General features: G+C 35.4%; 1 protein-coding gene across 9 annotated transcripts in view; it reads right to left on the reverse strand.

Moving 5' to 3' along the window:
* Positions 1–12,663, reverse strand: part of FAM172A (family with sequence similarity 172 member A) — a 416,550-nt gene that overhangs the window by 88,351 nt on the left and 315,536 nt on the right. Inside the window, exon 10 of one of the 9 annotated variants that reach the window (XM_034656495.1) lies at positions 2,695–2,891. The exons of the other annotated variants lie outside the window; for them this stretch is intronic. Within the exon in view, the coding sequence (XP_034512386.1) occupies positions 2,872–2,891 (20 nt within the window). The 3' untranslated portion in view covers positions 2,695–2,871. Of the gene's footprint in view, positions 1–2,694; positions 2,892–12,663 lie in introns of those variants that run through there. 9 annotated transcript variants of the gene reach the window in all.

Genomic DNA, 12,663 nt, shown 5'->3' on the forward strand with positions numbered 1-12,663 from the left:
AGAGAAAATGATTCAATTAAAACATTTCTGCAAGGCACCCAACATGTCTGGTTATCTGCTCTGTAGCTTCACTTATTCCATAGTTTATATATGGCTACAAAACTTACTGAACTCCTCCTTTTGGGTGGCCCTTAGGTTAATGAATTTAAGTTATTTATTAACAAGGCTACCTTTATTTACCATGAAGCCAAGTTTACTAAAGGAGCAGGCCATGCTGCCCAGCAAATGCTGCTCAAAGCCTCAGAAACTGTGCAAGGCCCACAGTGCTCACCTCTACAAGGCTCCTTCTTTACACGTAGTTTTTAGTTTACTGTAAGCCTGGCATAAACTATACCACGGAGTATGAGCACGTAGCATATTCATGTTATTTATGAGGAACTGGCCTCAGGTTTAAAAAAAACAAAAAAACAAAAAACAGTTCATCTTTAGTCCAAACCTTCCCCTCCCACTCCATCTTAAGTTAATTCCACACAGAGTGACTGATTACAATGTGTGTCACTGGGGAGCATTAAGATTCTACCCTTCAGAATTTTTTCAAGGTATGAAATTTCAGGTAAAACTGCTGGTATAGAGGTTTAGAATATGGGGTATGGCTTATGGCTCCATATATTCTCCTGGTCACCTGCAACCCTTGCCCAGGAGAATATTCCTAGTGGAGTTTTCCCCGCAAATAAGACTTTGAGGGGAGAGCCTTGATAAGTACATTAGTCAATCTTTATGGTTCTCTACCCCATTAGTCACATCACTACCCTAGAGTTACACCAACCACAGACAGTAAAATCATCTTACGTATTAATTTCCCATATGACATATCAGATTCTTGCATCAAGAGCTCCTGTTTTAAATCAAAAAGTTAGTTCTTGCCTATGTAACCACAATATCCCATTTAACTATAAAGAAATTCCATTCTTCCCCTAATGAATTTTTACCAACTATAAAAATGAACCAAGAGGATTTTACTCTACTTATATGAATACTGCAGCCACTTTTGTTTACTCTGAAAATGAAAGAATGAAACTATAAGAATATCCTTGTATTTCTAATATATATGTACAATCGAAAGAGGATCTCAGGGAAAAGTACGAATGTGAGGACAGCAAAAAGGAAAAGGCGCTACATGAATGTTCAACACTTATGATAAAACTTCAGCAGAAACTAGAGCTTCACATTTTTTTAAAGTACCCGAAAGTCTCCTTANTAATATATATGTACAATCGAAAGAGGATCTCAGGGAAAAGTACGAATGTGAGGACAGCAAAAAGGAAAAGGCACTACATGAATGTTCAACACTTATGATAGAACTTCAGCAGAAACTAGAGCTTCACATTTTTTTAAAGTACCTGTAAGTCTCCTTATTAATNTTTTAAAGTACCCGAAAGTCTCCTTATTAAACTTTATCACAAATACATAACTGCATTCTGCTGCAATCCCCTTAAGTCATCTTGTTAAATTTTGTCCCAACATGTGTTACTGTAGTTCTACACTTTTACCTTTGCACTTTGTAGTGTGGAGCAGAGCAACATAATTAACCACTGCTAGGTAGTGTTTACGTTAGTTCTCAAAAGGTTAAGAAGCTGATTATAGCTAAAATCAGCTTTGCCTGAGGCTTCAGGGGCCCTGGGTAATCAAACTAGACAAGCAGGGCACAGCGTCACCTAAAACAAACCAGTGGCACTTTCTTCTTTGCTCTGACCCTTTCCCCCCTTTTTATTAGGGGAACAACTCATGCTTTGTGCTTTTGCCAGATAATTTAGAAAGACTTGTTTCTAATAAATTTGGCATGCAATCTCATAAGATGTCCACCTGTTTAAAAGTAATGAGAGCAAGTAGATAGAGCAAATGTTGAAAAAAAAATGCTGATAAAAAATGTTGATAAAAGAAACCCNTTTCTAATAAATTTGGCATGCAATCTCATAAGATGTCCACCTGTTTAAAAGTAATGAGAGCAAGTAGATAGAGCAAATGTTGAAAAAAAAATGCTGATAAAAAATGTCGATAAAAGAAATTTGGAGAGACTGAGAAATACAAAAAATATTTTCCTAAAAGGCAGGTGACAACATGATCACGTCATGATATTAAGGATGTCTTCTAGCTTTCGATAGACTGTCATCTTTGTTCTACAGAAAACCACACAATGGTTTATTTGCTTCCAAGAGAACTCAGAGAACTTTGTAAACCTGATAGATAACGCATTAGCATTTCTGAGAAACCATGGCTAACCCACTCTGCTGAGTTACTGCTCACTCTCCCTCCATCTCTACTCTTTGAAGTCAGGCAAGGTGAACTGTATAATGGACACATTTAAGGAGGGGGTTTCACGAGGTGAGGAGAAGAGCAAATGAGCCCTACTTCACAGACTCCATTTCCACACGGTTCTATATTTAAATGCAGTAAGACGAATTAGACAAATCCAAATCCTTGCTGCCTTTGAGCCTAACGAGAACAAAAGCATGAACACTAAAGAGATATTAAAAAGGAGAAGGCAAGGGAAATTTAAATAAAAATCTAGAATCTCGTTCTTAACAAAATTTGAGAATCATTATTACAACAATAGGTAACATTTGTTACATCCTTATCCTCTTATATTTGACTTTGAATTTTTGGTTTGAATTCTACATATTTATTACTTTGCTTGAAATTCATAAACAAAATGAATGTAAACATCCTACAAATGAGTGATCAGGAGAAAATGAATTTTGCTAATGATTTATTCTGGGCAATAAAATAAAAACTTGTTATTTTAATTGATTAAGTCATAAAGAGTTCCTGGAGAAGTCAAATCTTGCTATTTGCACAGTCAGACAATTTCTGCTAATCCAGCAGTACTTAACAAATTCACATGTGGTTAGCTTGTCTTGCCATAGCTGTATATCACATTTCTGTGCTGCAAGCTGTGCAAAAAAAAAAAAATCAATATGCCAAGTTTAACAAAAGGACAGGAAACATGATGTTCTCCTATATTTTCAATGAACCTCAAATGACTCTGCTGTTCATACTCAGTACAATTTATGGCAGAGAAATGTATTCTTCAATGGAAAAAACCTACAATGTAATGAATTATATAAATTCAGAGCTGAAGTTCCGCCTTATTCCATAATAACAATTTATTTAGAATATTCTGACATTCTGCTTCAATGTGCACAGTACAATCAGCCATTCATGAGGCAGTTTGTTTTATAAAGGCTAAAATATATTCTTTAGACCAAAGAAATATATACTGTTTATGGTAATAGTTTGATATATGTATTTAATTTAGGTTTTGGAGACTTTTTTTGAATGTCTCCTTTCACATGTGAAACACAGGATGAGAGGGTATCTACTGAGCAAACGCTTTAAATTATAACACTAAGAAAAAAAAATCCCAATGGATCCTGAGATACTGCATTGGTTAATTGATTTGAGATTTTTACATCTTCTTTTACTACTGCAGAAGTACCTTATGTGTCGAAGGAGATTAGTATGAAAATGTTGAGAACGAAGTAGGAGTGGTCATGACCAACAGGTCAGCGCAGAGCAGTGCCACTCCTGCCTTCTCAAGTCAGCGATGTGGAACTAAGTGTGGCAAAACAACCAGCAACTTGGACTTCAGCCAAGGGGTTCAGAACTATTGCCACAGTGGATTTTTTTTTTTTTTGTAAGAAGAGAATTGGCTTTAGGAATCATCAAAAGTGCCATACACATAAAAAAATAAGAAAGCTGAACAATCCACTAACACAGAGAAATTCACATATGAAAAATTCTTTGGTAATTTCTCTTCATTCCAAAAGCAGCAGTAAATGAATTAATGGCACTTAGCTGGGGAAAGCATGTCAGTGATCAGTACTGAAGGTATAAACTGTTATAGGAAACACATTCAGAGAATTACACTCATTTCTAACTTTCTATTAATGTGTTATTTAGAAGACAATTTTCATTCATAGATAAATATACCATTTAAAAGAGCATAGGCATAAAGTTCCCAACCAGAAAATAACAATGTAATGATCCTAACTGTTAAATAATATCAATGTTGCTATAAATGATCATTTCTATACATAGCTGACCCTTGAACAACGTGGGGGTTAGTGCCATTCCCCTGCACAGCTGAAAATCTTCATTTAACTTTTCACTTCCCCAAACTTAACTAATAAGAGTCTACTGTTGACCGGAAGTCTTACTGGTAATATAAACAGTGACTGACACATATTTTGTATGTTAAATGTATTACATACTGTGTTCTTACAACATAGTAAGCTAGAGAAAAGAAAATGTTACTAAGAAAATCATAAGGAAAAGAAAATACATTTATAGTAGTGTACTGTTTTTACAGAAAAAAATACACATATTATGTGCACCCATGCAGTTCAAATGCCTATTGTTCAAGCCTCGATTGTAATTCGTATTCCTATTTCAAAACAGAGGATGTAAAATGGCTCAGAATAGTGATAAGAAGGTTTTGTATGGATATTCAGGAAACCCAGAATACCAGCGCTTGGGAAAAACATTATACCAAGGCATACAAATAATAATTTAGTTGTGTATTAAAGTAGACTCTTTAAAGTCTGCAACCACAATTAATAGTCAAATATAACCCCCAGTTAGTTGTGTGGTCCTAGTATTTACATAATCTATTCTCAGGAAATGAAAGAGTTAACATTTTTGGAAAGCACTTAATTATTTTAACAACAAAAAATTGTAAGTGAGAAGTAAACATTTTACTTCTGGGGAGTAAAACTTCCTTAACATGTTACTGATTTTAGGTTTAAATGGCAATTCAAATTATTTTCCCACATTTTTCATCTTTGTAGATTTTATATTTTTTAGCTTTTTCTCATCTCTCTAAAGGCTCTTTGGTAGTACCTTTTTCCTTTTCATAAGAAAACATCTATGTGTTAATGAGATCTCCCTATCACTTTATTGCCAATAAATGAAACCTACAGATTCACTTCTGATATAAATGTCTGGTCTCCGCTCTTGAGGCAGCATTGCCGGTTCTCTCCTGGATGCCTTTTTTATATATCCAATCATTTTTTAAAACTCAAATGGAGGGGTCTGCGTTCACTTTTCTTAGCACTACTTACTCATGCTTTTTGTAGTGCACTTACTGTGCTCCTCAAAGCAGAATCGGGGGGAACCATCAATGTAGGAATGTAGGAAATACATTTCCTACACGTAAGATTTCTACCACTTTCAATAAACATATTCCTTTTGTTTCTATTGTTAAACTCTCAATGCACTTTCTCACCATATCTTAGTGACTCCTGGATCTCATTCTTGCAGGTGCAAAGCCTGTCTTGGTCGCAAGCTGCTGTGGTCACATTATAACCTTGCAGAAGCTGCTTATCCTTCCTAAGGTAAATGGAACCTGTCAAAAAGTCCATCTATTATCTCAAATAAAGTAAAATTTGAACTTCTAATTTTCCTGCCTGTTTTGTTCTCTTTCTTTAAGTAATGCAGATATAAAATCCTTGGCTTCTATTTCTAGCACCCTAAAATTCCATTTGGGTTCCCACTCTTTTAGGCTCCCTTTCTCATTTTTCTTTTTTTTTTGTAATATACTACATTAATTTTATTTATTTATTTTTTTATAATAATATTTTTTATTATATTATGTTAGTCACCATACAGTAGATCCCTGGTTTTTGATGTAAAGTTCCATGATTCATTAGTTGCGTATAACGCGCAGTGCACCATGCAATAAGCGCCCTCCTTACTACCCATCACCAGCCCATCCCATTCCCCCATCCCCTCCCCTCTGAAGCCCTTAGTTTGCGTCTCATAGTCCATAGTCTCTCATGCTTCATTCCCCCTTCTGATTACCCCCCCTTTCTTTCTCCCTTTCTCATTTTTCTTAAGCTCACATTTCTGAGCATTTTAGAGTAGGTTCCTATCCCCCCACCCTTCAGCACTAGAAGAGAAGTGCGTTACTTTGTTCTTTATTCTTACCTACTCAGGCCATCATGCCTTTTCCCTTTCAAGTCTTTTTAAGGTACCTATTTATGAATCTTTCTTTGTAAAATACATCTAATTACTGGACTGCAGTCAGCAGCCACATGCTATTGCCATCACTTACTTTTTAACTTCACTTCTTTACATCCTTTAATTTTAAAACGTAGAAACTTAGGATTGCAATAGACATTAAAGATTACTTCATCTAGTCTCTTCCAAAGGTAAGAATTCCTTCTATCAAATTTGTGAAAAGTGGTCATCGAGCCTTTACCTGAATGCTTCAAAAGACAGAAAGCTCACTAGTTTATAATGCAGCCCATTCCATGTCTGACACAACACAATCATTATACTGAGCGTATTTAATTTCCATAATCCACAATCAAAGCCTTTGTCATAAAATATTCAGAACATCATTTATGAATTGGAGTTGAGAACAGCTAAATCGTTAAAACTTCTGGGTTCCTTTAGTGCCATAACTTAAAGATCTGGATGCTACCTACTAGATTTTAAGAGCTGCGACTATTGAAAGAAAAACTAATGGGGTGCTTGGATGGCTGAGCTGGTTGAGCGTCCGACTCTTGATTTAGGCTGAGGTCATGATCTCAGGGTCATGAGATCCAACCCTGCAATGGGCTCTGAGCTCAGCAGCGGCGTGTCTGCTCAAGATTCCCTCTCTCCTTATCCCTCTGTCCCTCCCCCTGCTTGCCCTTTCCAAATAAATAAACAAATAAAATCTCAAAAAAAAAAACCAACCCAACAATCTTCAGCTGATGCTAGTTCTACAGTTCTCAAGAAATTGGCCTGTGTAATATTTTAGTAACTACTTTGAGTAGTTAGTACTTATGAGTATGGGGCAAGCTCAAACACTAAAGTTAATATTAATAAAAATTATTTAAATTTTAATTTCCATATAGTTGGGAAACTGTATATCCGTGAAACTCTATTTCTCTTACTAGAGAAAGCATGTGTTTCCAAAAATTACACTTCAGGAATTCTGATGGAAAACCAGTATCTTAGATTTCATTTCTTTTAATTTCAGTGATTTACATTGCCAACTATCAGACTCACCCTTTAATTTTTCATTTTGTGATGCCTAACTAAAGTGGAAGGTGTATACACAATCTTACCTACATGTGCATATTAGACTTTTGAAATATAGTGAAGAACATAGTGTGAACAGCGCCTAAGACCCTGTGGTAAAAGGCATAATTTTGGGAAAAGTTGAATGAATGAATGAATGAGTGAATGAATAATAAATATGGTCTACTTTGCAATGGTAAAATCCTGAAATTAAGCTAATATGCCAATCCCCTGGACTGGTTTTACTTTGAGATTGGTTTAAAGAGCAGTTTTTAGTTTGATAGGTTTGGAAAAGGGGAAGGCGGGAAGCAGGGGGTGGAACCTTGTGTGGCAGCTCTCTATAAGATGAACTGCTGCACGGGTGAAGCCACTGGTTACGGTACTAGCTGGGAACTGTAAGTGTTACAGGCTTTGAAGTCAGTTCAGCTTTGATGTCCTCCTCTCATAGTTAATCGTAAGATAGTACGGAAGAGGGAAAAAATAAGAGTTTCCAATACTGTCCTTGGTGTCATTGCTCAGGAAATCCTAGCACGAAAAAAGATTGGTGTCTGTGTGAACTCTAAGTAGCATCAGTCTGTTCTTTATTTCTAAATAGTTTTAAATTATTGATATGATACTTAATATTAATTTGGGAAAAAATTGTTAGTTTGGGGCAAGCACAGGGATAAGCAAAAACACTCTTTTTTTAAAAAAGATTTTATTTATTTGTCGGAGAGATAGAGAGAGAGCGCGTAAGCACGGGGAGCAGCAGGCAAAGGGAGAAGCAGACTCCCTGCTGAGCAAGGAGCCCAATGCGGGGCTTGATTCCAGGACCCTGGGATCATACCTGAGCAGAACGCAGACGCTTAACCAACTGAGTCACCCAGGCGTCCCAAGCAAAAACATTCTTAAATTTGTGATTAGAACATGTACTCAGTCCATAAGAACACATGTATTAATGATGATCTACGATTGTCACTATGCTAACTACTACTCAGATGGAATTACCCACATGTGATTCCCAACCACGAGGAACTTATCATCTGATCACTGATAACCCTGCCCGGCAGGAATCTAGTCCAAGAGTGAAGTCCAGAGAAGCTGGTTTGTCTTAGAAACAAAAGATGAAACTACCAAGTACACACATCCATATACATAAATTAAATAAATGACAACCAATAGATAGCATGTAGAAATAGAGGGATATGAGTACTTTGTGAGTTCTTGACTAGAAGAAAAATTATGAGAATTTCGTGTTGAGATAGAACATTGTTTACCTCATTTCATTCATTTGTATAATAATGTTATGCATTTTGCCATATACACAAAGTACTGTTACTATGAAAATATCTGGTATTTTCTTTACATCAACTCACTTTTTCTGTTTCTGTTTGCCTAGTCCTAAGCAGTCATTAAATGGGTTTCATGTGGTATTCATACTTTTTCTAATATATATTAGAATGAACAAGTAAACTACTAAAATAAAAAAAAAAAAAAGATATCCGTGAACCACCAGAAGTCTGCATATAAAACACTAAGATGGAGGACTCAAGGGAAAAATATATCCTAATTATTTCTTGAAGTACTTAAATGAGAACTATGATTTTTAAGTCTGCACATTCTTTCTTTTTAAATGTATTATGTTCAATTAGCCAACATATAGTACATTCTTTAAGTATTTAGATATCCACATGATCTGGGATAACCTGAATTTTAAATGTTCTTTTCTTTTCTTTGGGGTCATGTGGTTTAACGCCTCCCACGATAAAACTTTAGTTATTGGAAACTTCCCTAGCCTACTTCATGGATAATAAATAACCTATAGTTTAATAAAATCTATAATTAAAAGTGATAGTAATGATAATCTAAGACCAAGATAGTGACAAAAAGTTGAAAGGAAAAATCATTCCTTTTCCCTCTTCATAGTGCTTGCTGTCTTGAGCTGCCTACTGCTTAAAAACAAAATAAAACAAAACAAAACACCCCACAAAACATTCTAGTTTTTCTAAGTAGAATAAAACTATAGAAATTACAGAAATCTTACAGGCATGACTTTAATGGGAAAAGGAAAAGAATGATTAAAGTTCTATGGCATTCCTCCTGTTTATGTGTTGGTATCATGTAATGAGATGAGAAAAACTCCGAGGCCAGACACTAGAAGAGAGGGGTTAACTACACCTCGTGAAAACAAAAGGTCATTCCTCTGTTCAATTCTTATCCTTTAAGCGCATTTGAGTTGACTGTAAACATAAACAAAAGCCACTGGTGGGCAATTAAATTTGAAGAAGTGGCCCATAAAAAGTAGAATATTCAGTATGTATTAGAGTCAGTTACACAACATCTGATTTAATAGTTAGATTTTAGGTGTTCCTCTCATAATACATGTTAAATGATCTCAACAAATCACATTCTGTAAGGCAGCAAAATGACAATTTCATATAGTCTAAGGCTGGGAGGACAAGAACATTAAAGCAAATTAATCTGTAAACCTCTACGTTAAAAGGTTGAAAATCTGCAGACATTTGTAACAAGAACTTTAAAATGAATCTGCCATTCCTAAAGTCATCTCACTAGACAGGAAAGAGGAACCTGGCATGTGACCCATAAATTATGAGAGAGCAACATCTCAGGGTCAGAGGGCACTGATGACTGCAACCAATCTCACCAGCTAGGGCAACAGATTAAGCCAGAGGATAGGATGCCCTACAACCTTAACCTGCTAATACCTTTACATTCTTCAGAATGACCTCTAGTCTGCCCTTTCCTATTCGTTGTTAGTTACACTAATTACAGCTTAACTGGTATTGCTGGTACCAGTTTTTCCCTCAAAAGACATGCAGAGAAAGGTTATCTCTAATAGCCTGAAATAACTTCAGCCAAATTCTGTTGTGCACATTAGGAGCACTTACCCCAGTTTTGAATGGGTCTTTTATAGACATCAAAGGAAAGACACTAAAAACAATGTGTGTTTGTGGATTCTATAAAGCATTTCATATAGGAAGCTGTAAAAATAAGAACAGTAACTTCTCCTGTGACTAGAACTTTATAATAGTTTAAAACACGGTAATTTATTTTGTATGTTTATTTTCAACATATAGGGGCTGGTGATTTCAAACAGAAGTGGCTGGTTCTATCTTAACCATGCTAGTGAAGTAAAAATACTTAGCCCATGAAATCCCCTCAAAATTTATGGTTTTTACAAAAGGAATAATGAAATTTCTATCATGATCTTTTAGAACCGTTTTAATTCAACATTTACACTGATGTTAACCTAACATTATATGGAATTGTGCATAGATTCCAAAGCCCAGTTACAAAGATTCAAATACCATCTGTGAAGCTGCAGTAAATTACCCTGTAACATTAATCTTTAAACCAGGCACTAAATCAGAACAGAAACATACCAAAGAGATTTAAGGCAAGAGAGTCATAACTGAGTTATCGAGATTAATGTAAATAGTTTCACCTTATATATAAGAGTTGCAGGTTCTTAATATTACTGTTTTCACTTTGAATGAAATACATAATATTACATCTAAATCCTAAAACTAAATTGGTAAGATCTAAGTGACACCCGTGATTTTGTACATACAAAAAGAACTGTGACAATGATGGCTGAATGGTGTTGTTAGTCTAAGTGTGCTCTGAGATAAGAAATATGGTAACAAAATTCTGATTTTATAAAAATAGACAGGAAGTGACTGTTAACATTACAAAAATAAACTTAGTTTTACAAAAGGAACTCTTTAAGCCAAACCTAGACTTCTTAAAAGATGTTGATCAACAGAATTTTCACATAAATGTGTAAATGAAACTCTTTGGGAAAATGAAGAAAGATAATGAGAGTAATATGTGTCATCAAATTCAAAACACCATTGATTTTAAGATCTGCCATTATTCCACGTACAACTTCAAAAGAAAAAACATTCCCAATTAAGCCATACACAATGCTCTCTTACTATACTGACTGCAAGATATATTTGTACTTTAGGTAGTTAAAATCACGTCTTATAATCAGTGAAATACAATATTTTATAATAAACTGACTTGTCTATCAATATACTTAATGAATATGTATGTGTGTGTGTGAGAACGATCTAACTTTGAAATCTAGTCACTAGGTAATACTAAATAAATTTTATTGTATATAAAGCATTGAGAGACATTGACCGTATATTTTCTATCTTCTCTGAAGACAAGTGGAGAAAGAGCAACTGATATATTGGTAACTTCGGTTTGCTTGGGTAACTTACTGATTAACTAATATTCTTACTTTTTTCCACCAAGGATTTAAGGCAGATGACAAGAAGCTGACATACAATAAAATAATTAGTGAAGTAAGAAACAGAAAACCAGAACTAGGGAAAAGAACAAAAGCAAAGAGATTGTAAGAACTCATATTATTTCAATTGGATATAAAAATAATTAATGAACAACAAAATAAGTCCTTGATTTTTATTTTTCACTTTAATTTAAAAAATAAGGCATAATATATTTATCTGCGAGAGTTAAATAATTTTGCCATAAGTATGTAGGACCCTGCTAATCTCAAACAATTTCTATAAAACAGAGTATTATAGTCTTTTATTATGTGTTAAAAGATAGATACCAAGAGAGAAATTAAATGCTGGGGAAAATAACCCCAAAATATCAGAAGCTCTTCCTTGAAAAGATTAATTTGATTGTAGCAATAGCTAAAGTAGGATTAATATGAAGAACTAGTAGACTAAGTCTGTGTATGCGCAAATGTTAAAACTGTTCTATGGAGGGGCACCGGGGGGGCTCAGCTGGTTAAGTGTGACTCTTGGTTTCAGCTCAGGTCATGATCTCAGGTTGTGAGACTAAGCCCCTCATAGGGCTCTGTGCTCAGTGCAGAGTCTGCTTGGGATTCTTTCCCTTTTCTTCTTCCCTCTCTGCCCCTCCCCCAACTGGCACTCCCTGTCTCTTTCTCTATCCAATAAATAAATAAATAAATAAATCTTAAAACAACAAAAAAAAAACCCCTACTTGTTCTGTGGTATAGATGCTGCTACGCTATCTTAGGCTATAGGTGGGTAAATGAGTGGGACCACGCAGGACTTGAAGGTAGTAGCTGGAATGAATACTTCAGCAAGTAGGCCCTCCACATCGCAGGCCACAGGCTTCATGAAGTCATTGGTAAATGTGGCAAAAGGACCCAGGGCATTGAACATTCAGGTCTATTTCAAAATCACAAATGGGAAAACAATCTGCTGATGGATCAGTTCAAGTGTTTAAAATGTAGATCTTCCCATATTTAGTTATCCTACATTTTCTCTTCTCTGCATCAGATGACATAAGCGTCTGACTGTGCCACGTACATTACATTTTCCAAGAAACTAGAGAAACTGACACAAGGACAACCGTGATGGACAGATCCCAAACCCTTCTTTGAGGAAGCTCTCCTCTTCCATTCACACAGTCTTTGGATCAAAAACTACAATGTCATGCTCAGCTCCAACCTCTTCAAGACATGGCTAGCTCAGGCTCAGCAATCCTAGCCAGTTCTACTATTCAATCTCTTTGGCCTCAGTGACTAGTTCACAGATCATCATAGTACCCAAGCAGGGCCAATAAGTTTTCACTAACATTCTTTTTTTTTTTTTAAAGATTTTATTTATTTATTTGACAGAGATAGAGACAGCCAGTGAGAGAGGG

This window comes from Ailuropoda melanoleuca, chromosome 3, assembly GCF_002007445.2.
Source record: "Ailuropoda melanoleuca isolate Jingjing chromosome 3, ASM200744v2, whole genome shotgun sequence".
Classification (NCBI taxonomy): domain Eukaryota; kingdom Metazoa; phylum Chordata; class Mammalia; order Carnivora; family Ursidae; genus Ailuropoda; species Ailuropoda melanoleuca.